Source organism: Hypomesus transpacificus, chromosome 14 (assembly GCF_021917145.1).
Source record: "Hypomesus transpacificus isolate Combined female chromosome 14, fHypTra1, whole genome shotgun sequence".
Taxonomy (NCBI): Eukaryota; Metazoa; Chordata; class Actinopteri; order Osmeriformes; family Osmeridae; genus Hypomesus; species Hypomesus transpacificus.
In genome coordinates this window covers 13,411,087-13,436,988 of record NC_061073.1, presented here as the reverse complement: position 1 = coordinate 13,436,988, position 25,902 = coordinate 13,411,087, and the positions used below count along the sequence as shown (strand labels likewise).

General features: G+C 41.4%; 2 protein-coding genes across 2 annotated transcripts; both read right to left on the bottom strand.

The window, feature by feature from the left end:
* Window positions 1–802: 802 nt before the first annotated feature.
* On the bottom strand, window positions 803–7,116 carry alkbh3 (alkB homolog 3, alpha-ketoglutarate dependent dioxygenase). The gene is made up of 10 exons (XM_047033605.1): window positions 7,011–7,116; window positions 6,325–6,455; window positions 6,129–6,217; window positions 5,979–6,013; window positions 5,711–5,758; window positions 5,200–5,303; window positions 4,341–4,429; window positions 3,922–4,131; window positions 3,399–3,497; window positions 803–1,511 (listed from the first exon to the last, which is right to left on the bottom strand). Exons 2-10 carry the CDS (start codon window positions 6,404–6,406, stop codon window positions 1,353–1,355), a joined length of 915 nt encoding a protein of 304 aa, XP_046889561.1. The 5' UTR covers window positions 6,407–6,455; window positions 7,011–7,116; the 3' UTR covers window positions 803–1,352.
* A 596-nt stretch (window positions 7,117–7,712) lies between these two features.
* hsd17b12a (hydroxysteroid (17-beta) dehydrogenase 12a) lies at window positions 7,713–25,729 on the bottom strand. Its single transcript, XM_047033604.1, has 11 exons — window positions 25,421–25,729; window positions 17,006–17,052; window positions 16,478–16,553; window positions 12,204–12,311; window positions 11,689–11,753; window positions 11,461–11,505; window positions 10,760–10,794; window positions 10,070–10,151; window positions 9,752–9,817; window positions 9,222–9,371; window positions 7,713–8,886 (listed from the first exon to the last, which is right to left on the bottom strand). The coding sequence occupies exons 1-11, from the start codon at window positions 25,596–25,598 to the stop codon at window positions 8,749–8,751; spliced, it is 990 nt and encodes a 329-aa protein (XP_046889560.1). The 5' UTR covers window positions 25,599–25,729; the 3' UTR covers window positions 7,713–8,748.
* Window positions 25,730–25,902: the final 173 nt, after the last annotated feature.

Below are 25,902 nucleotides of genomic sequence, written 5' to 3'. Positions count from 1 at the left end.
ATTTGGGGAACACAATATGATCTGCAACTGCCTGTCTCTGCTAGCCTGGCTGCCAGCCCAACTTTATCCCCGCCCACAACAAAATGTGGTTGGGAAGTTGGGTCTGGAGGGGCTCGATTGCGGAAAAACTATATCCGACCAGGAGCTGTTCGGACCAATTAAATTGTCAGGGCGGGCTTTATACGATGATGGACAGATGATCAACAGTAACGTAATCAACGTCACCAAAGAGCGCTTGGGTTGAATTTGTTTTCAACAAACAACATGTTACGTTGCTCTGATTGGTTGTAGGTCTATCCAATTGAGCGAAGAGGCATTTGTTTTACGAGCTCGGTTGACACACGCCCCATAGTCACAGCCCAACGGAGAGTTTTCAGACTCATATTCTGACTAGAATTATGAGTATGACAATATCAGGCTATGTCTCTGCATCACATCCCTGCTTACATGTGAGTGAGTCAGAAAGGCTGGATTTATGACTTATAAAACCTTCACAGGTTGATTATTGTGATGTACACACTAAAGCACAGGCAGAGAATCTCGGTGAATCTTCACTTCCTGTAATTTAATATAGAACAGGCTTTTCATTACTTGAAAATGAGAGTTCAGAGTTCGTGTAGGACAGGGTATGTACTTCCCTTCTGCAATTATGTCAAAGGGAGGTGTTTAAACATATCTTAACTCAGGCGTTGGCCTATACGAATTAGAATGGACCACATTGTTCAAACTAGCAGATTTTTAAAGGTATTTTACATTAATCTTACAAGATGTTCTCATGGTTTGGAATCAACAGTCAGGGATCTTTCAGTTTCAAAATACTGTGCTCTTTATTTCACAAGCATCCAAAACAAGAAAAAGATTGTCCTGTGTTACTAAATAAATAATGACAACTCCCGTAAGGGCCATATTTGGCTGAATTAGCCACTTTAATAGTTACATTTTATAGAGTTTTATTATCCCGATTAGACTCCCAAATGAGGGGTTGTAAATGTGAGAACCTCGGACATTCTCATAGTCTAGTCCAATCATTTCTGAGAATAAATCGTAAACCATATGAATGATCACAATATAAACCATTATCAACATGGATTTCTGCAATTTAAAAGGTTAGGATTTGAACAACTTCACTGATGCAGATTCCAGCAAAGTTCCTAATAAGGCAAATAATAATGGAGGAAAAATATCCTTGAACTTATGTGAGTGTTCTGTAATAACGCTTCCCCTGATTCCAATGATCCAATAACATGTCCTTTCATTAGCATCAAGTCAGAATTCATGGTTTTCCAGGCTTGGTTGAACTTCATTCTTGCGCCAACATTAGCTTCTAGTCTATTCACCTACCACTACTCCTTTTATAAAAGTCTCTGGTGATGCCGTGTGCTCAGTGTTGGGGCTGTACTCGTGGTCAAAGTTTGTCCCCCATGTCTACGTCCTGCTGGTTCAGGGTAGATGGTTCTGAAGGTGAGATTGATGCGGGGTCCACGGCTGTGGTACTCTTTAGCCACTTGATGCTGTTTGAGACACACAAACACAAAACAATGTTGCAAAATGAAAGATGTTGTTGTGAGCGTGAAACTTGTACAGTACACTGGAGTCCATGTTCTTGCACTACAGATAGTGACAATCACTATCATGCTACTCATAGCCACATTTAAAATAATGTATTTACTTCATTTATTGTATATATGTATTTGTAGCAATTCAAGTGGATTTTAAGGATTAAGGACAGTATTGTTTTTGTACAATGTCACATATATTTGAACCTTGACCAAATCTTCCCGACAGTGATGCCCTGTGGTGGCCACAAAATACTTTGTAAACAAGCGCACACGAGGCAAACAGACAGACGAATCTTTGGCCCACTTATGCCTTCTTTCAACACAGTCTCTGGCCAGCTGCTTAAGAGACTGGAGTATCCTCTCCCTCTCTCTCTCTCTCTCCCTCTCTCATATAACCAAGCATATATCTATCTCCTTTCTCTGTCACTCCTTCCATGCCTGATTGCAGAGTGGGGAACACTTTTCACCTCCAACCAAAAGGCACACAAGTAGTTGTTGATATAAAACGGTCACAAGGAAACCACTCTGAACAAAACTAATGGACTCGGGCTTCGGGAGTCACAGTGACGGTTATGCAACAAGATCTATGCATTGTGTTTAAATATTGAACGTCTTTTCAAAACAATCTGAAATGAAATAGGGGGCCGAAGTTGGTGAAAGGCTCGGCTGTGTGGAACTAGGTGTTACGGTGAACTTTGGGTGTTGTTGTTCACTTCATTGTTTTTCTTTGGGATGAGATGGGAACAAGATTTCTCTCGGACAGATGTCCCCATAAAACAAGAAATATTCCTCTCGGTGTAAAAGCATAAAAGTGCTTGGTGTCCAAGAAAACCAGTAATATTAAGAGTGTGTCTGTGTGTGTGTAGGCCTACACACACACAGACACACTCTTAATATTACTGGTTTCTTGGACATTTCTTGGCATACAAGTCTACAGTTAAGAAGAATAACCACAGGAGGTTATTCAAATTGCTGTATGAGAAGTATGTGATCAACACATCTTTTTTGCATGAGGCTGTACAGACTTTACTTGACAATTACACTTTCCAACTTTCATATACTACACCCAAATAGTGCAAAGGTGTGTGTCAAAAAAAAAGTATCCCCAGACATACTTTACCACCATCTCCTACAGTGACAGACTGACAGTATAAGGCAGCAACTCTCACACATATCAGACACACAGCCATACATGACCTCCTAACTGTTGCAAACAAATTACAACTATTACTGTAAGTCTCAAGTGTTGGTTCTACAATTTCATGGCTACTCATTATTGATCTTTGGTCTCATAACTTCTTACCTGGGCTCTTTGGATACAGGTCACTCCCTCACTGCAGATAAGATAAAAATGTGCTGGGTGATCCTGAGAAGACACTTCCTGTCAGTTTAAGCTTCCAGCGTCTGAGCTTTGGTGGGGAGTGGTGTGCGAGTGTGTGTTTGGTCGGAATTACACTCAGGACATTCTGTTTGCAAATAACCTGCCCTCCCCCCGACACATATTGTTCACACTGAGTTCTGCTAATCAGATCAAAAACAATAACCAGAGACAAAACACAATGTTCAACAACATTCAGCAAGTTTCAGTATGTACTTTGTGAGTTGCGGATGACTAGAGTCAATCAAACCAAACCAGTGTAATAAGTGTAATAAGCCCATGATCTACCGATCGAGCTACCCTAAGACAACAGCTGTGTATCGAGTGAAGTACAACTGTACACCCCGTCTTTTGCTCAGTTGCTAGGATGCACCATGACACATTGCCAACCTGATGATAGGCCTGTGTATGGTGTTGTTGAGGACGCGTTCCTATTCCTGTACCTGATTGGTCAGACCCACCTGCCAGTCGTCCTGTGTTGAGCCCTCCATCAGAAGCAGAGTGCCATGAGCGAGAGGCACCCGCAGTCTCTCCATGTACGTGTAGTCTCCGTTCTCCTCCTCTCATGCAAACACACGTGCCCACATACACACAAACACAGACATACACACACACAAACAGGATTATTACAAAGGTACCAGGTTAGTTTCAAAGGTACATGCTGTAGCTGTTCATATCACTGGAACTGGTCGACAATGTTTCACAACCGCCTACGAAGAGGAGCACCATATTTCAGTAAGTCAGTAGGTATATTCTGGTCTAAACATGGTTGAGGACAACATTACAGACAAAGTTACTAACAGTCCCAGATAAATTGTCAAAATTGTTCAGTCCTCAAAAAAAAGAACCGTACGAACAATACAGTTGACCTTAACTGGAAAATGTTTTTCTTCAAACTAATAGGAGTGAACATGTCTCTCACCAAAACTTCTCACACTCCACACACACACACACAACACAAACAACACACACTCCCACCCTTACCGGGGGAGGCTTCTTGCGGAGGCTGAACACCCTGGTGTCTCCCAGGCTGAGGGAGGCTATGGTGGGCTTGGTGCCCAGGGAAGCCTCGTCGTCACTGTGCCAGCCAATGCTGTCGCTCTCGTTTCGGTACAGGTTGCACAGCAGGGAGTTGAAGGAAGATCCACTTGCACTGTCCACGGCCTGTCGCAAGGTAAGGAGCAGAGGATGCCACTGTAAGGGGGAAAGGAGGGAGAAGTGGGATGGGGGTAGGGGATGGGTGGGAGCAAAGAGGAAAAGTATTTTCCAGATTTCCATGAAGGCAGATGGACTTGTTCAACCATTTTTAAGGTTCTGTCATTTTACTTTTTAAATTTTTTATTCTGTCTCTCTTACTTACTCACTCGGTCTCTAACTCCATATTTCTCTCTCTCTCTCCATACCTGTGTGTTGGCCTCCATGGTGGAATGGGCATAGGTGTAAGGCAGGTCTCCATACCAGCAGGTCAGCCTTGGCTCCCCATAGGACTCACCTGCCACAACATCCAGCACAGTATCACTACATAAACATGGTCAGAGGTTCCAGTCTAACACGCATTTACAAACTGGTCTGGCAATGCCAGGCTAGAGCCAAAGGTCTATAAACAAAGTAAAGGATGGGGGGAGGGAGGGATAGTCTGTGTCACATGTTTTGTTGTTGTTGGTTGTCTGCTACTGAGCTTTGCTCAATGGCATGTCTGTGTTGGAGTCTAAATGGTGGGGGCTGGGGTGGGCGATATTTGACTCAACTTTATTTGGATGAGTCCCAATGCAGTTATGTTATAACTCAATCGAGACGTGAACAGCCATAACAGGTCTTTGACCAGAATAATCATTATGGTCATGACATTACAAGCCTTTAGATACTGAAATAATGTTAGTCAATGAGGCAATACTAGTAAGTACAGAGTTTCAGAAAAGTCGCACTTAAAAAAAAAAAAAAAATGTTTAACATAAACTCTTGGCAACATTTTAAATATGTTTTTTTTTGGAGGAAGCAAATTGGCATCAAATCATTACAATACTGCTACTAAGAGTTGAGGTACGTATGGAGCAGTATAGTAGTTGGATATCCTGGCTGATTGGCCCAGTGAGTTAAACAGAAACGTAATCCATACCAACATTAAACCCCAATAAGAGGTGTATGATGGTTTAATGTGGGTTGGTACTAGGCACTGTGTTTGTATATTTAAGTACTGTTTGGGTAAAACAGGAAAGTCCTAATGCCTTATGAAGACTCCTCCGAAATGTGCCTTTCACCCACCCTGTCTGTAGTTGGTCTTCTGGGACCAGGGCAGCTCGGCTAACAGCTTACTAAACATCCAGTCTGCCTCCTCCACTGGCAGGAACGCAGTGAACAGACGCAGTCTGGGGGAGAAAAGGCCCTCAGTTGTGAGGGAGGGCGATGAATGGGTGGGTAGGAGGACACATGGCTATACAGTCTATACAGTATACTATTGCGTTACAGATTGTGGCAAATGGGGGATTTAGTAGATCCATGGCAACTAGCATACTTTTACCAACTGTTTGTTGGACACAAGATGGGGATCTTTGGGTGAGTCACAAGACCAAAAACACCAAGTGACCTCAGGAACATCACTGATTATGAGGCCAAGAGCCTTGCAACGTGGATTTATAAAAAAGGCATCTTTGCATTTACAAAAACACTCTATACTGCCATCTACTTGTGTTTCATAGACTGTGTCACATTTAAGTATAGAAACTAAGAGAGGAGGCCAATTTACATGTATGACATATTAATAGAATACACTCACCTTGACACCCCTGATGGTCCATTGCTGACCTCATGATCACCATCTTTCCTTACCATGGAAAGAATCGAAGGCACGTATAAAAGACAGCTAGCTATTCCACTACATAGAAGACATTGCTAAAAGATTGGCAAACAACATGTAGTAATAATAAATGCCATACTATCGGTGTCATCTTACATGGTCTTCAGTCAAATTTCACAATAGGGTTACTTATTTGTATAAACGTGTTTCAAGTGCAGAAGAGATGAGTACAGTACTCTTTACTTACTCTATCACCTTCTCTGAGGGTATTACCTTGACTGGCTGTTGGAAGGGAGGACATTTTAACTTTGCCAGTGTGTATGAACTGTTTTACTCTCACTCAAAGAGTACAGTAATACTATTATGAGGCCTAATACTTCATAATAAATCATTTTACCTGGGTGGATTGATGGAACTCAAATGTATGCTGACCCACACCCCAAGATGGTTTAAGGTTGGCAACAGGATTGCTTGGAAATGCACATCCTACCCCACCCCCAAAATAATGGAAACGCTGACTTTGTGGAAGATCAATCACACTTAAATACTCTAAGAAGCAGACAGCAAAATGGGCAGCCTAATTGGCAAATTACCTTCAGTAGGCCTTTGTGGTTGTTTTGGCAGTGGTTTGGCCCATGAGCCCTGGACCCTGGCCCGCTGACGTTTATCCGACATCACATCGGGTTTAGGACACTGTCTGGCCAAGACCCGAAACCTGTAGACACTTGACACAGTAAGAGTTGTAAGTAGCTACTCTGTAGAATAGATCATGTCAGCAACATGTCAACCACTGTTTCAACAGTGTCTACTGACAGTTAGTTGAACGCATGTTACTTGTCTGTTAAAACAGTGTTCAATGTCAACTGATACACTGTTGACATGCTACTGAGTAGCTACATCGTGTGACAACCGATGGACTATCCAAATTAAGTGTTACCATGACGTTTTATTTGCTTGCATTGCTCCCTAGTGGCAGTAGCGGGTGGGTGAGTGTTTGATACGTCCAATGTGTTATTTAGATTCAGAGACCATAGCCTTAACCTATACACTGTATATCCACCCACAGTGATTGCATTCGATTATATTTCAAAAATTACGAATGACATGTTGTTGACGAAAGTATTAGCAAGAGCCTGTTAGCGTCAGGTAGCTAGCGGACAAGCAAACAAACTTGAAACGGTGCTGGAAATATGACATCCAAACAGTAGATACTGAGTTGTGTACAAAACCGGCAAGACTGTAAATGTTGCGATATTATGGAGACATTCACAGTACTCACCCTATCTGCTACAGAAGCAAATATTATCTGGATTGCTTTTAAACTGCCTAACAGTAAAGTAATGTGCTGCAATACATGTCCGTCTGGCAACATGAACTACAAATAATGTTTCCACTGTCAGTTGCCATAATTTACATGTTTTAAACAGGGCTCTCAAGTCTCACGAATTCACCGTGAGAGATTCACGCATTTCAACCATTTCTCACGCTCTCACGTAACACCTTGTATTTCTCACGCTGAGAAGTAATGGATAATTTATCCTGCCGCTCTCCAGATTTGTGTACCAGAACGTTGCAGGTATAGTAATCTCACGCCAAACTTTTGATAAAATTTGAGATCCCTGTTTTAAATATAGGCCAATAATACTGTAAATCCAATAGTACATTTTCTATAGTCTAATGATAGAATACATGGATACATACGCTGGGGATGCAAAGGGTAGTGATTATAATTTTTTGCTTACAAAAACAAAAAGTAAAATGTCAAATTAATCATTAGATTACAACAAACCCTGATAGAACAAAACTCTTGACGTCATTTAATGTTCTGAAAACATGTAATCGTTTTTTTACATTAATTGGAAAATGTAAATGTTTTCATCCCAACTGCACCCCCTTCAACCGCGGTAAAATTGCCTGTGTGTAGGCTATATCAACCACTGTAGGCCTACAGCCTGTACGCGAAATAAAGCCCAAAGAACTATTACTTGTCAAGCATTTTTATTGTAGAAACATCCTACAGGTAGCAACCAGGTCCATGAAGCACACTGTATTCCATCCTAAAAATTCATGATACAAAAATAGGTACAGTTCCACACCTGATAACTCGTCATTTGAGGCAACATGGTTGATCATTGGTCAAAACAAATCATAAATACACTAATGCAAGCACAGTAAACTTACCAATACAGTCATACATTATTTGGTAGTAATCACAAAGGCAACAATGTGTGTGTGAGACCATGTTTTTGGGATATTCATAACTCCATAAATCCCTCTGTCAGAGTCACTGTCATTAAACATGACCAATACCAACATGGTTGTTAATGAACATTGTAAATGGAATAATCCGTAAATGATGAATGAATAATTAGTCATTTACGTTACGGTGCACAAAGAAACCTAATAAAACTTGGTTTGACAGATACCACCACATTGCTTCTTTTCCCCCTTCCCAAATATAAAAATTCACAAATATGCACAAAATGCCAACACTAATGATCAAAGATGACTGAACAATAATGTTGATAAACTATAGAGACAGAGTAGCCCTTTTTCTTCGATAATTTAGCACTTGTGTGTAAACTGCAGCAGGTAGGGCATCCATAAACAAAGATTAAATAAATAGTTTAAGTTTTTAAAGATACCCACCACCGATTGCCTCTGCTTACAACAGCAGGGTCAACACAATTCACCCTGATTTAAAGAATTCTCACCTCAATTGCGTCATATAGAAAAATTACATTTGTATTAAATCCCTTAAGGCACGGCCATTTTGGCTAAAGCCATTTCTGGAACCACTACATTTAAAGACGTGCTGCGTTACATCGCAGGGTCAATGGTTCTCTCAAACACACAGACATTAAGAAGCCATATTTAGAGGCCCCAACAATTAACTCATTCATAATATTAAGAGAACTAAACACTCACACACTCCTTTTTCAAACACATACACTTGGTAGAAATAGACAACATCATGTCATAGTTGTGGAAACGTCCTCCTCTAGTGTTCTAGGTCCCTATTCGCTCTTTAGACCTCCGTTGTTCTGCTCCCTCAGCTTTCTCCTCCTAAGGTAGCCAGTACGCTGCAGACGGTTCATCCTGGCTCCAAAGAAAATGACCAGATGGATGGGCACCAGGACAGTGGTCAGCCAACCCTAAGAAGAACAGTTGCGGGGTAAGTCGGTATTACAGGAACATCCTTATTCATTTCAGCAATAGCCTATACGCAGTGAAACTTAAGATAAACTTAAGACTTAAGATAAGGAGTCAAGATGATACGAGCATTTAGTAGTCCAAGTAGTGGAAGGAGAGACAGGTTTGAGGACACCAAAACAATAATCTGATTGAGCATTTTGAAACTTTTCAAAGTACCACTCAGTTTGAAACACATTGCATTCCTATTCCAAGAAAGGGATTTACCACTCAAGTGGAAATAACGTAAATTGGAGAAAGCAGTTTCAGAGAGACAAAAGATAGATGCATTTCTCACCATGACGGCATGAGGGAAGTAGCCGTTGGTCTGGCTCTGCAGCCCCACTGTCATGAGCTCGGCCGCCACATAACGCTCAGGAGTTGGCTTGTCCAGAGTGGGCTTTCTAATGCGGGTCATCTTGGTGGCCACAAAGAATGGCAGCACGCTCTGAGAGGGAAAGGGAGACTCGGAGTTAGCTCACAGCATGAAGGAGGAGTCACATTGTTTACATTTACATTCCATGTCACATTGTTGATATGTAAAACCGATGGGGGGTAGTGGGGGGGGGATTAAACTGCAATGAATTCCCAACATCTATATGGGTGACCAAGGATCAATTCCTCCTATCCTAAAGTAAACAATCGTGTACACAAACAAAAAGGGTTCTTAAAATGTACGGTGTATGTTCCAAATCAAACCACAAGAGGGGGTACTGCATTAATTAAACTTAAACGAACATAAAAGCCAAAAGCTTAAACATGGTCTAATCTAACCAATGTCCTTCAGCAAGCTGCGCGGGCAAACAAGAAAACAAAGTGGCATCGTACCTGGATGATAAGTCCCTGTCTCCTGTACTCCTCCTGCAGACCACGAGAGAAGAAGTCCACAAATGCCTGGAGAAAAGTGGAAATGCTAAGGTAAACGACACTGCCAAACAACTCTGCCACGCAATTGCAAGTCTGGGTTCTAATGAGCGTGTGAGACGTACATATGAGCAGGTGAACTGGGTTTATGAGTAAGTGCACGTGAGAACTAGTGAATAAGTGAAGCGAGTGAGTGGTTTAGTAAGGGAATCTGTTAAGTGAGCAACAACAAGTAGATGAGTGAGTGACTGAGTAAATCAGTCAGCGTCCAGGTACACTTGCCTTGGAGGAGGAATACACAGTCAGCAGAGGGACAGGGTACATGCCACTGGCAGACGAGATGTTCAGGACCGCACCTTTTGACCTGAAACACGGATAAACACCAGGAAAGGAAAACAGGTAAGGACTCTCCTCAATTCTATGATGGACCAAACCACCCCCCCCCCCGAGGACAAACACTAACGTAATCACGATCGTCATGTGCGTTGCCATGGCAGCCGCTTGCTCGCTTAGCGCCCCTTTTTGCTGCAGTGATGTAGCACAGCGACGCGGAGGAGAGAGGGAGAAACAGAGAACGAGGGGCCTCACACGGCACTAAATGTGCCAGCGCTGTGATTGGCTCCCACCTTACCATGTGACCCCCCACCCAGCCAATAGGGAAGGAGTGCAATTTGTGTGAATTGAAAGCTTGTCAGAATTAGGAACAAAGAGAGAAGGAAAGAGGTGGAGAGGAGCTTGGGCTGGGTGAAAGTGTTGCATCTAATACAGGTCTCTGAAATACTCGTTTTGTGAAAGATATCAGCCCTTCAACTGTCAACTTTAAGTTCCAATGAAGGGAGTTTGTGCCTTCTTCTTTGTACAGTGTGACAGCAGACCTGCTGAACAGGTTTGCAGCACACACATTTCTTAGTAGTGGGACTCAAGCACACCATCTCACAGAACCCAGGGAGAAGCATGTTAGTGTTAGCGTACCTCTCAGCCATCCTAGGCAGCACCAGGCGGGTCATCTAAAAGGCCAAGGAGACAAACATTAACGTGATAGCGGACGTCAACATGAACCAATGAAAAATGAGCACACAAAGTACAGAATATTTCAGGTAGACGCTGATGTATGGAATGCAATGCCATCGCTCAGTATAACCGATTGCAGGTAGAAAGTTAGCCAAAGCCAGGCGCAAAAGACATAAGGAAAACAAACAATAACAGTTTCACAAGGGCCGACCAGGTGAGATTTAGACAGATGCTGCTTAAAGATTAACTACTGGGGCATCATGGGAGATTTCTTCATACTCGTACATACATCAGCTGTGTGGGAGGTGGGGGCGCAGAGAGAGAGAGAGATAGATAGAGAGAGAGGGAGCGTGGGTGGAAAGTACAGACAGCGTTGGTGTTCTTCACCGTTGCTTTGGGAACCACTGGGAAACTGCAGGTATCGCAGCAGCAGTGAAAGAAAAGAAGAAAAGAGGGGGGGGTGAAGAGGTAGAAAAAGAGACGTCCTCAAACTGTTCGCATGAACATTATCAACAAAAAAAAGTTTGAGGAATACACCAGTTTTTTTTTACCTCAGCAGTAAACATGTGTAGCTCTGGAAATAAAAATAGCAAAAACTAAAGACTTTCAATGTACATGTGTTCAAGCATAGAACTGCTTCAGTACATGCATAACATGATTACCTGGCACACAGAGGTGATGTTGACATTGATCATGTTTGTGATGAACTGGAATAAAAAGCAAAACATACAAATCAGAACTCAATAAAGTGATACTTAAGTCTGTGTGCAGCATTCCTAAACTGTAAAATGCTATTTCAGTGACATTAAGGGAGGCCAACTTGTTCCAAACAAGTGTTCAAGATTGGTTCCCCACCATTTCATCATAGAATTATTTGGAGAGAAACTTACGTTGTCTAGATCAGGAATGTGCAAGAAGTACTCAGGATAGGGGTAGGAGATTCCAACATTATTAACTGTTTATGAAGAAAAAGCACGAAAATAATTTAGACAATTGTTCTGAAATGGCATTAATTCCTGCTAAATCAAAATTGGTGCAGTTACTGTTGTTTGCCTGCAGGTGACAGCAGAAGTTAGGAAATGAGAGGAGGGCATTCATAGACACAACCACACCTTAAACTAGAGAAGCACATTCACTGATCACTGGCTTGCTCACAAAAGAACAAGGAGTTCCCTGAAAATTCAACTGTTACACCCAAGTGCACACACGCACCCTCTTTCTCTAAAAATATTTGGAATATTACACGTCAATCAATGATAAATTGGTTTGCAGTTCTAAGAAAGCAACATGTCAACCAATGAATGATTCTTAATCTGAAGTCAGACTACAAGTCTGACAGGTCATTGTGATGGGGATTTAATAATAAATCAAGGTTAGCCATTAAAAGCAAATGAGAGATTCTCACCCAACACTCCAATCTCCAGCCCAGCCAGTCCAGCTTCAATCTTGGGGTAGATGTCACTTTGCCCAAAATCCACAGCAATTGTCTTGGTCTGCACCTTGTATTGTTCCTCTGTGGAGCAGAAACAAGGAGAACATATGAATAACTTCATGAGAAACAAACCTAAATGCCTTACCAATACAGAGGAGAGTAGAAAGCCTGTTGAACATTAAGTGGTTTGTATGCATTTTAAACATTTCAATCATCTACTTCTGCAGCATAGGTCACATACTTTCATACCAAACAAACATAGGATGTGAGCAGTGCAATGGATATGCTACACTTATGACAGCCTAGAAACTAGGCTTCTCCCTGTGTTAACATCACACATGCAACCCCCCAAAAAACATGACACTGAAATAAATGAGCTGGACAAACACCACTACTCCAGTCAAACAGGAGGGGACACTGTACATCAACAAATAAGCACAAACTTCCTTTTTTGTTCTTTCTTCCTGTCTCTTTCCTCCCTCCCTCGTTCCACCTGCCACAATTAGAATTTATTGTCCAGACTCATTGAGTGATGATGAGTGGCGGAGAGAATTACGAGAGGAAAAATCCTTGGATGTGCCTCGGTAAGGAATATTGGTAACACTTTAGAATAATGGTCCGTTGTTAACAAGTAGCTATGCAGGAAGTAATAGGTAATTCTACATTAACACCGAATTTAATACTATTAACTAATATGGAACCAAGATTAACTAAGCAGTAAGTAATAGCTAATTTACAACAAAGGTAGTTCCTTGGTAGGTATTTAGTTATTACTAAATAAATGTATCCTTTTGAGAACTACTTGTGAACTATGACCAATTAAGAAAGAATAACCAATTAATTACTAATCACAAAAGTAACATGTCTAAAAAGTGAACAATTTGGTTGTTTTACTCATAACTTTTCAGAAGCTTGTGCCTCAAATGGGTTCTTTGTGGAAACCAGTTTATGAATATTACATTCCCCCAAATACGTTAACTACAGGTTGGGATTTTGCCTACTCTTACCAAAGGATGGACGAATGTTCTCTGTTTATTTCAAACTTAAACATGGCATAATACAAATAATGATAATTTGTTAAAAAATAATAATAATTAGGAAGTGATGCTGACACTCATGTTTGTATTAGTTTACTATTATGAGCTCTTGAGTGTCAGTTCAATGTCTCAGACTCCAAAGACCTACCTTTATGTTACAGTAGCCGCCTGAGGAGGACTTCTCTTTAGGATATGAATATAAACATTGATGTTCTCTTTTCAAAAAAATTTGTATCCTGCATTTATGTTGCGATAAGCGCAAAATCAAATCTTCCAGATTATAATGTTTGTTAGAATATCACTAGTGCCTCACAGAAATGTATGCCTGTACCGTATGTGTCAAATATAAAATTAGACTCATTATAGGTCTATTACTTGTGAAAACCAGTACAACTCCTCACTAATTACTCAAGCGTTACCTTGTAATCCTGCAGTAGCTACTTGTGATGTGGACCATTATTTTAAAGTGACAAACATGTTAACTCTTCACTAATTACTCAAGAGTTACCTTATCATCCCGCAGTAACTAATCTGGACCATTATTTCAAAGTGAAAAACATGTTAACACCTCACTAACATGTCACCTCACAAGATATACAACATAAAACAACTGCAGTGATTGGATAACATTTCTTTTAATTATATCCACTGGAAGATTTCCATGAAGTCGTAAAAGAAAATCCTACATAATGCAAAAATGCACATGGGCATGCAATAATAAAGTATTTTGTAAAATATGTCTGAATGAAACATTCTTTTCTTTTATTCGTTTTGCACAATGATGAAACCTAGCATTTAAACAAAAATTCTGTATTTTGGAATGAAACATTCAACACACTCAACAAAATGTGATGATAAACTGAGTCAAACATACTGGCTAAATAAGTAATAAGTAAGTACATGGCTAACCCTAACCCAAATCAACGTATAGGCCTATCCACTACAACAGCAACGCTCCCAAAGGAATAAAAATGATTAAGGAAGAAAGAACAAATGGCAGGACTGTAAAATAACTTGCTAGATAACCCAATTCAGAGAACAGGAACATGGCCCAAAACGCTAGCTACAGTTGTTGCTAGCTGTAAAGCCAGACTATAGCTGTCGGCTAGCTTGTAAAAAGTCCCTCATACAAACTGTATAGTATTGCAATCGAAATTTGCACTAATTCTACAATTCCAAATTTGCACTAATTCTACAATTCCAAATTCTAGTGAAATTCACCTAGTCGTTGTTGTTGTATGTTAGCCACATACTGGATATTTACAATCCATAAAAATGTGCCACTGCCACTGCCAAATGATTTCGCGCTCCAAAATCACTCGGTGACTTTGCACCAGTATAGGTTTAGGGGAAAACATGACATGGATTCAGGACAAATAGGTTTTGGTAGGACAAGTCAAATATTGGGGGGACCTGTCCCATAATCATACAGGAACGTGTTATAACGTTAATATTCATAAACTGCTTTCCACAAAGAACTCATTTCAGGCACAAGCTTTTGAAATGTTATGACCCTGTTAAGAGTAAAAAAAAAAAAAAAAACAATTGTTCACTTTGTAGACGTTACTTTTGTGATTAGTAATTCATTGGTTATTCTTTCTTAATTGGTCATAGTTCACAAGTAGTTCTCAATGAGGATATATTTATTTAGTAATAATCAAATACCTACCAAGGAACTACCTTTGTACTAAATTCGCTATTACTTACTGCTTAGTTAATCTTGGTTCCATATTAGTTAATAGTATTAAATTCAGTGCTAATGTAGAACTACCTATTACTTCCTGCATAGCTACTTGTTAACAACGGACCATTATTCTAAAGTGTTACCGGAATATTTGTTCACAGGCAGGGGCGGCAGTGAAGCAGAAATTACATTTCAGGGCATGGCGAGAGGAAATCAGAGCAAGTAAAGAGGAGGAATCAGACCACAGAGAAGGAAATAAGGGTAGATTGTATGAAACCTCCCCAAGGTCGACAACCACTTCATGAATCTATATTTATCCTGTGCTGCCATTGGTCATTGAGAATCCGTTGGAAAAGAATCTCCAAAGATCGACGCAGAGTTGCCAGATTGGTTTAGTGAGTCAGTGAGTGAGTTTGGGTTGCCAAGTTGAGGAGAATTAAATTGAGATATTGATATTCCTCAATATTTAAAAAAGGTACAAAATAAGAGTTAGGGATTTTATGTGTAGACAAAAATAGTTTAGGGATTGGGGTTGCAAGGGTGAGGTGGGTTGCCACCCACCCCTAGGGGGGGGGGGGTGCCAGATTTTGGTATGCTGCACCCCCTCGCTAGTGACTACCCCTCACCCCCCTGTTGGGTTGAGGCACGACAGGGGAAAATTGCACTGTGTGTAACAGCTGACAGACTGACCAGACCTGATGACCTTAAAAGCCAGCAATTAAAAGAAACAGCATAAGCCATCAAAAAGGGTAAAGTATGTAAAATGAATACTGACAAATGTCAATAGAATTTTTTTTATTTGTGCTCCTGAAATCAACACTTAAGTGAATGCTTTGTCTGTAGTTATAAACAGATGTTCAACCCAAACAAAGAAGCTATGCTATACACCTCGTTTCAGCCAAAGTTCTAGACTTTCTATTCAAGTCTTTGAAACCTATACCTGGAGTTTAAAAGTCACAAAAATGGAGCAATGACATGCTTAGATAAAGAAAGTTACACACACACTGAAAATGAAGCAATCGTTCAGTGACTGGAGCACCAGGGCTCAGGCAGCACTCTGTGGAAACAGTGGAAGACGAAGTACGGATGCATTCACACACACAATGTTCTAGTTACTCATCTTCCTCTCTCAATGAGCTGGATGGAAATGGCGTGCGTGTGTATGGCTGCACTCTACCATACAGAGTGTGTGAGGACTGGACAGTCCAGGCAATAAACATCTGTGTGCCTTACGTCAACAATTAAAAGGCACAAACAGACAAAGCCAGGCGGACTTCTCCCAACTGTGCCCTTCCTTGTCCGCACAATTGTCAAAACTGAAAACACACTACACCCCATTTGAGCATTTGTACACAGAATGGGAGGGGGGGGGGTATGCTCCCAATATGCTCCCCCACGTCAACATGTCAGTGATGACGTGGATGGACTAGCCGACCACATGGCTCCGTGCACAACAGATGGCAAGCATCACCCTCGGTTCTGCCAAACCACACTACAAGTCACACGCGTACAGAGAGATAACTTACCAAGTGACCTGGCCACGTCATCCAGCTTATCCTGAGAGCGACTGATGAGCATCATGGCAAAGCCCCGCCGTGCAAGCTTGGAAAAAAAGAGACCCGGTCAGTACACCAACCAAGACTGTAAAAGCATTTGGTAACTTAAAGATCTTCTATACCTACAGCCAAAGCAGCTAGGGTGTAATGTTATGTTGGAACGTGTCTACAAGCCTACAGTACAAGCCTCTGATGATTAGGATTGAGCACAAGCCACTATGAATGAGTCACATGCATACCGTAATGTAAGAGGAGTGCCAGCTCTGTGTGCATGTGTGTATGTATGCAATAATGGTGCTTGTAAACCTGAGACCACTGCTCTTGTAAGTGAGCCTCTGTTTAAGTGTGTGTGTGTGTGTACACCTTTGCCCACATTAATAGGCCTTTAAGAGTTCTCCCTACTGTGGCCTTTGAGTGCAGTGTGTGAGTGGTGATGAGTCACAGAGCTTTTCCACGAAGAAAAAAAAATACGTTAAAAAAAAGGTCCAGGAGCCTTACCTCCTCGGCGTAGGATTTCCCAATTCCATCCGTAGCTCCCGTCACAACTGGAGAAAAGAGACAAAAGATTTGAAGAGGGGTCAATAAAGGGTAGCGTTTGCTTCAAGGCTTACATTTACTGACCCTATAAGCCACACTATAAATTCAACATGTTCAAACAGCTGCATTTAATGCACATTCTACCCGAGGCACCACCAAACATGCATCGGGTACCAAACATAATTTTATAATAAAATCACATGTAAAAAAAAAGTCATCCAATTCCTTAAGTTCTTATTTGGTTGGACATGCCTTGGCTTCGAATGACAATAATAGTTTACGTACATAATGTTAGCCTAACATTGAAACTGGCAAGTCTGGATTTTTACATTGTAAGGGGAAGAGATACCAATCACTCATCAACAGCCACTTTCAGTGATGTAAAGATAGTATATCAAGGAAGAACAGTAGAGGCAAAGCCAGAGTGAGAACACAGATGGTACTAAAGGAGAGAGAAAGAGAGAGACAGAGAAAGAGAGACACAGAGACAGACAGAGAGAAAAGCTCATGTACTCTTAGTGTTCTCTGCTTCCCTCATCTTGTCAAGAGAGTATGGCTCCTTTTAGACCCTTACTGCCCATCACTTCTATTCCCTGACTGACTGGCTGAAAGAGAGAGCGACACCGAGCGAGACAGAGGCGGAGTGCAACATGACAGTTATAGGAGAGGATTCAGGGGAAGCATTCGCATTCGGCTCTCATACACAAACACCCTCCTGCAGCATGAGTGGCACAGCACCCAGGACTGATAAAAGATTAATACGGGACCATAGACCATTCTCTAGCGCCGAGTTGAAGAGAGGAAGAAGAGAAATGAAAGAGGGGAGGGAGTGATGACGAACGTGGAGCACGAGAAAGGGTGGAGGGAGGTGGTGAGTAGGGATCCTGGGGGTGGCTAAAAATAGAAATGGAGAGAGTGAAAGAACCAAGCGAGTGAAAGGGAAAGGGGGGGGGGAATAAATAGTGAGTGAACGAAGGACTCAGGATGAGTGGAGAAGAGAGAAAGTCAAGTGAAGGTGCAAAATTCCTGGTCATTTTTTTGTTGTTGTCTGAGATTCTGGTTCCATCTCCTTTGACTGCATTCCGACCATCAGTTTGACACAAAACCTTGCCCATCTTGGGTTCAGGAACGTACAAACATACTCACCTGTATGACAGGTGTTGAGCATTGTGTAAGTGTATGCGTGTGTATGGAAAGTCCATCATTTTAACTTATCATATTGTAGTTGCATACTGGACTGCATGCATGCTACACAGGACATATTGTGAGGAGGAATAAAGAGGTATTCACTGGATAAAAAGATGGAGTGGGAGACTTTACACTGTGTGGGAGAGAGAGAACCAGAAAAAGTCGCCATTTTCTTAGATAACTCAATCTGCTTTACTGAGACACAGAGGGAGAGAGATAAAGAAAGAAAGACACGTGGACAGAGAGAGACAATGGATAGAAGAAATTAGTTTAAGCCTTGGCTTTCTTCATATAACGTGTTTTTCGGTCCATACAATTTAGGATACTGAAGTTCAATAAAAAAATGTAAATGTCCTTTGTGCAAAGCAATGTTGTACTAATGAATGAACTTTACCAATGCCACTTAACAGCATTTATGCAAGTCATTTTTCTCAAATTAATTTGTTGTCAGGCAGGTAGGAGGTAAAGATCTTGTGGTGACTGAATTGTCCATACACTAAAAGGCTGCTCTCTTCACATTCAGAAAATACTACAAATAATTTTGTGCAAAGCCAATATAGCTCAGCCTGTCCAAATCACAGCCCAAATACTGAACGAACAGTAAATATTCTTAAAGCTGTTCAGTGATTTGTTGGGTTGAACTATCACTTTGTAAAACAAAAAAAAGCCATATGTACCATATATCCATATATCTAAAAAACCAAACACATTACTCTGTCTCTGTGATGTCCTGTAGGGGGCGTGCATGCTCTTCTCCTTCCCTCCACTGCATGTCAGATTTAGAAAGTATTGAAACCCACCCCCTCACCTCCTCTCTTTCCCTCCCCTCCCCAGCCCCCATTGCACTGCGAATCTGCCCCTGCCGCTGCCTGCTCAATATTCCATAGGCTAAAAAAAGCAACAGTACGGAGTAAAAATAGCACAGCACTCCGCTGCCTCGTCTGAGGGCTGCTGCAGCACCTGAATACCAACAACATCCCTCCCCCATTAAGGTCCTCCACCCCCCCCCCCCCCCCCCCCCCCCCCCCACCCCACCCCACCTTAGAGAAAAGAATGTTCAATCAAAGCTGCCACACTGGAGAATATCCACAACATGGATGGAAAAAGACCACTATGGAAAAAGGGAGGAAACCTAAGAGGAAGTATAAAGAGCAGATTGATTTGAAGGGGTAGCCCATCTCTATCTGAGCCTACTCCATCTGCTCCAATGGTGGTCTACCTTCGCAAGCATGTCACCATATGGCACAATGTTTGAGAGTGGACGTTTGTTCTATTGCGATCATATACTGATAATGGCAAACGACTCCAATAAATCCTCCCAATTAAGACTCTCGGTAAGGGGAGGCAGCGGTCCTCATATGCCCCCGCACTTGTTACGTGGCGTTATGTAATCTGTCGCACCCCTTGCTCACACCATCAACTAGCAGCCCCCTTCTTTCCTGAGTGTGTGTGTGTGTGTGTGTGCATGGGGGGGAGTAATGCAGCAATAGATGATCCAAAGATCTACCCACCTACAGTACCATACACACAAGGCTTTATATAGCACTAGGAAGAAGTCACATGGGCAAACTAAATTTGTGAAGACGAGAGAAAGGTACAGAAACACCCAAGATAGAAATGGTGTGTATACTTGGGTTTGAGGGGTGAAAATAGCCCCTTCAATCTAAAAGAAGTAAAATAAATGTAGGATTTCACATTGAAGAAAGAAAATCTTGATTTAAATCGTTACGGTAGGTCTCAATGGGTAAACCTTGACAACATTTGTTGCAAAATGCATTCAGTTATCCTCGTTACATATTTACAGGACACAAAAGCAACATTATTTTATGAACACATGTTCTATAAAAATGGGATGCAAATCCCATTGGAATTACATAACTTCTATTATCAAATGTATTGAGCTCCAAAAACAACAGTTAAACTAACACAGCAGGAAAACCCAGTTAGACAACATTATGAGCCTCTGGCATCAAGTTGTGAACTTCTAAATACCTAATATGTCTGTCAAAGACAATTACTTTTTAACACTCAGGGCTAGCAAAAAAGCCCAGAGGGTGTCCTACAAAGATAAGGACAGATAACCCAAACTTAAGCCCAAAGCTGCATGAGAGGTCTTTAAAATGCCGTTCTTGGCTGAAGAATGCTATGCAACATACTTGTACGATGAATTTTGTACGATGTGTTGCCAAGTATCAATGAAGACAAGCTTTGGCACATAGCAAGATTTTTTAAGACTAGCAGAACACACGTAGGACACTGATACCCGAGAGTATGAGAACAAATTCCTGCTATTAAAATGGTGGAGGGTGAAAGAATGTCCTCATGACGAAAGAAAAAGGAATGTGTCAGTACAGAACGTTTACAGCATATCGATGGAAACCAGAGCTTCATTATTATTTCGTTGTTTAGTTTTACTCATCATGAACTAGTAAGACAAGTTAACTGAATAGCAATGGCGCTATAAGAACATACCAATACATCTAGAATATTAAACTAGCACTAGCTTACTAAAACATGTGTAACATAAAACATTTTTTGTCACGTTTTAACAAATTGCAAATAGAGGATTTAAATGATTAAGGATGAGACAGATGGAAGATATCACTGAAAGCAAGTCAAGAGAGAGAATGGAGGGGGGGGAGCAAGCAAACAAATGCAGGAAAGAGGGGCATAGAGAGGGATGATAAGAGACTGTGGAAAAGAACCAACGGAGTGAAAGAGAGCAGAGCAATGGTATAGATAACGTGCATGAACGAGATGGCAAAAGAGAGAATGGGAGCGAGAAGGTGGGAGAGAAAGGGAGGGAGAGAAAAGGAGAAGCAGAGAGAGAGAGAAAGGGAGGATGTAGATAGGCTGCTGACTTGATAAGGAGTTGAGGGGGGGCATAAAACGAGGAGCTGCCGTTTTTTCCCCAGCAGCCCTGGCTGCAGCACGTGTCACAGAGCGTTTGTCACATGAAGCATTCTGTCAGCATTCTATCTCTGACTACCCACTCCCGCCCTTTCAGAGCCCCCAACCTCACAAACACACACCATTCAGCACTAGGGGGAAGCACATTCACAAGTATGGAGCAGAATAGACTTTCTTAGCGACAGACACACATGCTACACCATGAATTCTCCTTATAACCGCCCCCTACAAAATCAAATATATGGTTCAATCCGCAACCCATGAAACACCCATGACCCCCCTCCCTCTGAAACAGTCACTGCTATCCTTATATAATCCTAGCTGCTGCTGCACAAAGAAAATGCTTCCAAAATTCACACATGAAAGAAACTGCTCACCTGTGAGGCCGACTGTATAGCCATATAAAAAAATAAAAATAAAGATTATTTATATATATAATCATGTGATATATGTGGTTTAGTGTCTTAAATGTGTGTACATCACTGCATTAACCTTGCAACTGTATGCCATGAAACTGAGTTTATTTTCAATCCAAACAACATCTTAGATTAAGCATACAACATCTTAGATTAACCATACAACATCTTAGATTAACCATACAACAACGGGGATGCTTGACTGATGGAGTACCATCATGCACCACCAGGTGTCCCCTTCACAAGGGGAAAATGCACATACCACAAAATGTACTTGTCCTAAAACCCACACCTCCATAGTATGTAGTATCTACCATGCTAAATTGTATGGTTTGCACCGCCTTTCTTACTGTGGCAAGCATGCGGAAAAGAGACAGGGGAGAGTACAGGCTTCAGTTCTACTTTAAGTCGTTCTTCCTGTGCCTTGTGCACACTTACTGTACAGTTGGTACCTTGTTTTAGATCTGCTAAATGAAAAAGACTGGCCTGAAAACCTTTCTATTCAGAAAGGCGTTTCTTATGTTTTAAATCTATGTATGTTTTACTATGTACTGTGGCACTCTGACATTCAGAATGTAGAGTGCGTTGTAAATTAAATGAATTATTATTATTTTATTATTATTATTTAAATACATGTATACCATTAGCACATTTAGGGAAGGGGAAGCTTTTTCACTTCAGAATCAACTCAAAATGCCAACTTTTCAAATGAATGGAAAATGAATGATCCCGTCTGTTGCCTAACCCAGTGGTTCTCAATCCTGGTCCTCGGGACCCCCTGCCCTGCATGTTTTAGACGTTTCCCTCCTCAAACACACCTGATTCAAATTAATGGGTCCTTATCAGGCCCATTTATTTGAATCAGGTGTGTTGGAGCAGGGAAATATCTAAAACATGCAGGGCAGGGGGTCCCGAGGACCAGGATTGAGAACCACTGGCCTAACCCATCCAGGGTCCGAGAGTAATCCCTCCCTAAACATAACGTTCTGAGGGGATTTGATGTTATCAGAACCTACTCCAGAGATTTGGGACATATTGTCTCAATGGCGTCATACTGCAGTCACTCACAAAAACATTTGGGGAAACCAGTTTGGTGAGAAATCTCTCTGGATGCATTGACAACCACGTGTGTTGGAACAAGAAAATCAGTCAGAAATGTGCCCAATCATTTCAGCAGCTAAACTTGCACTGAATTATTCTAAGTTTTAATTACTGAAGGAAATTGACAAACAAGCTGATGGACAATAGATTTTGTAGGACAAAATAGGCATCAAAGCTGCAGGAACGTATTCTTACTGTTAGAGTTTCTGTCTTAAGTCAATGAACAATGCTTATAATATTTTTAAATAGTGGGGTCAATTCTTTGCAACCGTAAAACTATATCTGCAGTCCTGTGTGAACTTTCTGCCTGTCGATATATACAGACTAGTGCTGTCAGTTTAACGCGTTATTAACGGCGTTAACGCAAACCCAAATTAACGGCGTCAATTTTTTTATCGCGCGATTAACGCTCTTTTTGGCCTAGCAAACTTTGTAGTTTTTTTCACATGGTGTTGCAACAATTACCGACGTTAGAAAGACTACAACACCACACCGGATCTAGCTAGACCGGAAATAAAACAACAGGCACGCCACACACACACTTGTTTGGCTTGCGAGCCGGCTAAAGAGTAGTAGCAGAGCCCGTGTACGGATATTACACATTCTCTGGTAGTAGGCTAACGTTACGTTTTGAGTGGATGGCGAGCGCGAGACGCCGAAATGGATGCCAATAAGATTCTGAATGGAAAGTTTACTTTTAAAAAGTTGCCAAATGGTTCCATTGACAAGACCAAAGTGATCTGTGTGTTTTGTCTTTGTAAACTGAGTTATCATCGCAGCACGTCCAGTCTGAAATACCACTTGATGGCCAAGCACACAGCTGATGCGATTCATGCGAATTCTCCGCCCCCTCGTCAAAGCCAGGCGATTGCAATGTTGTTTTCAATAAAAAAATATTTGCACGAAGCAATCCGAACCACTTTTCCATGTTGATAAGAGCTTTAAAATTGAAAAAAGAATGGGACAAAAAGAAATCAAGGGACATTTAGAATAGATAAAAATGTGCGATTAATTGATTAATCGCGAGTTAACTATGACATTAATGCGATTAATCGCAATTAAATATTTTAATCGTTTGACAGCACTAATACAGACACATGGGGTGGGGGGTGAGGGGGACTCCACTAAAACAATGAGTGTGTGTGTGAGAAAGGGAGGCACAGGGTTGCACAACCTGGTAGGACCTGCACATCTAGATCTGCAAGACGAAGAACAAGTTCCCCACACACTGGCACATATCTACCCTCCACCCCCCCTTAACCATTTGCGCTGTAGAAATGAACCCCGTCAGTGGTAATGAATGTGAGGGACGGGTTCGACTGGTAGTGCTGTCAGTCAGTTAGTTTCAAGGAGTGGCCTTAACCAATAAAAGATAGTCATGGTTTGTAGGGGGAAAACATCTTAATCCATAATTGTTGCTGCTCACTGCTGCCTACTGCAAACTATCCTCTGCTGCCTACCACGACAATGGAGTGCCGCGTGGTTACGTAAGGCTTAGATTTGTACCTGTTTGCAATAACTATGCTATGATAGGAACTTACAGATGTCGCAATCTAAAATAAGACAATGGGATGTTTAAACAAAAATCTGGAACACCTAAAACCTCTACAAGACATCATAAATGTCATGAAGCATACTCATGTGCCTAAGCATTCTACCTTTTCAATTGTATATGGCGCACATGGCAATAGCGTATTCTCCAAACAAACTTGAAAATGATTTAACATAAGTATGTCATAATATAGAAATATCCCATCTCGAACAAGAAATCATACGGGTTGTCGTTTTGGATAAGAGAAGGCTGATGTCAGCCTATCCGGACGCTGCGAGGAGCGTTTTGTAAATTGCGCAGCAAACCGCGAACGCGCTTCTTCTCCAGACGCAGTAGTGTTCTCGAAAGAGGAGACTGGATATTTGGGTCAAGCTAGGCCAAACCTTTGCCTATAAAAGAGTCCCTATAGGGAGCCATCCAACAATCGGAACACCCAGTAAACACCCAAAATAAACTTATATTTAACCAACGATGGAAAATAAACTATTTGGAACTCTAAATGTCAATAACCTGACAACTCTGATGCCGAATTTGCCAAACATACTTGCCAAACGTTTTTTTGGGAAGCTTTAGGCTATATTTACAAATATCTTACGCAAACAATAATATAAAACAAGAATCTTCAAGTCTGTGATGATCCAAATATCGATTCCAACCACATTTACATGTTGTGCCCATGATATAAGTGTTTGCGTTGTTCAACGTTGGCTATATCTGATAGACAGAACGATAAACGGTTATTCTTCCAATATAGGTCACGTCTTAATTGGGCATATGGGTTTGCCCTATATAATGAGGATGGGATAACCTCATTAATTAGTGTGTTGACGAAATGTCATCCTAAAATGCAGATCTATAAGGGTGCACAACTCGCTTTCTTGTTCATACTGGACATCTTTGTCTTTTTTTTGTAAAGGTGGGTGTCAATGACGCTGGATTGAGTGCCAGAGATGGTGCGTGTTCCACAAAAGAAATCCAATTTAGCTAATAGGAATGAGCTTCCCAATCAGCTCACTTAGCAAAAAGCATACAACACAAAATAACCTTTTCATTCAATAAATAACAATCAACGTTGATGATAATCTATCCTTTCCTCCTATTTGGTAAAGTTTGTGATCCTGAAGCTAAATTAGGAATTTCAAGTCGAGTCAACATATGTCTACTTCGTGACTTCGCATGTTTGGTGTGCAATTGAAGTGACTCACTTACCTGCCCATTTGCCCAGCTTCGGGGAGAGCAACTGTCCGTTTCCCAAGACCCAAATCCGAAAACCTGAAAGCAGTCGGTAGAGCACCCACAAAGATAGTGAGGCCACGGCGAACGCACCGACCCAGAAGAACGGCAGCTCAGCGGCTTTAAGCATGTTCTCCACATTCAACGAAATCATGACAACAGCTTTCTGGGATTGTGTGGAGACCCCAATTTTAGGAAATGTTCTCTAATTTTCGAGACACAACGTTCGAGTCCCTTTATAAGGAGGTTGTAGCATCACATTCACACAACTCCCTCAACACTAGTCTATCCTGATTTAAGCACACGCCCACCACCTACTCTATCACCTCCCAGCAAATCTGACTCTGCTCTTCATTGGCTGTAACAGTGGTCGAACTTCAGAAACTGCACACCCTTTGGTAAATTTACATGTCGATCAAAAAACTGATTGCTCATTCATTCCGTTTTCTCTATGAAAG

What these genes read in the sequence shown, in the direction of transcription:
- hsd17b12a (XM_047033604.1), bottom strand. Translation starts at nt 25,598, where the DNA reads ATGATTTCGTTGAATGTGGAGAACATGCTTAAAGCCGCTGAGCTGCCG. An exon ending in ACATTCCTGATCTAGACAAC is followed by an intron (nt 11,506 to 11,688) that starts GTAAGTTTCTCT and finishes TTTTTATTCCAG; the next exon opens with TTCATCACAAACATGATCAA. An exon ending in GACAGGGACTTATCATCCAG is followed by an intron (nt 9,372 to 9,751) that starts GTACGATGCCAC and finishes TTTCCCTCTCAG; the next exon opens with AGCGTGCTGCCATTCTTTGT.
- alkbh3 (XM_047033605.1), bottom strand. Translation starts at nt 6,406, where the DNA reads ATGTCGGATAAACGTCAGCGGGCCAGGGTCCAGGGCTCATGGGCCAAA. An exon ending in CCATGGAGGCCAACACACAG is followed by an intron (nt 4,132 to 4,340) that starts GTATGGAGAGAG and finishes TCCCCCTTACAG; the next exon opens with TGGCATCCTCTGCTCCTTAC. An exon ending in TCCGCAAGAAGCCTCCCCCG is followed by an intron (nt 3,498 to 3,921) that starts GTAAGGGTGGGA and finishes TTTGCATGAGAG; the next exon opens with GAGGAGAACGGAGACTACAC.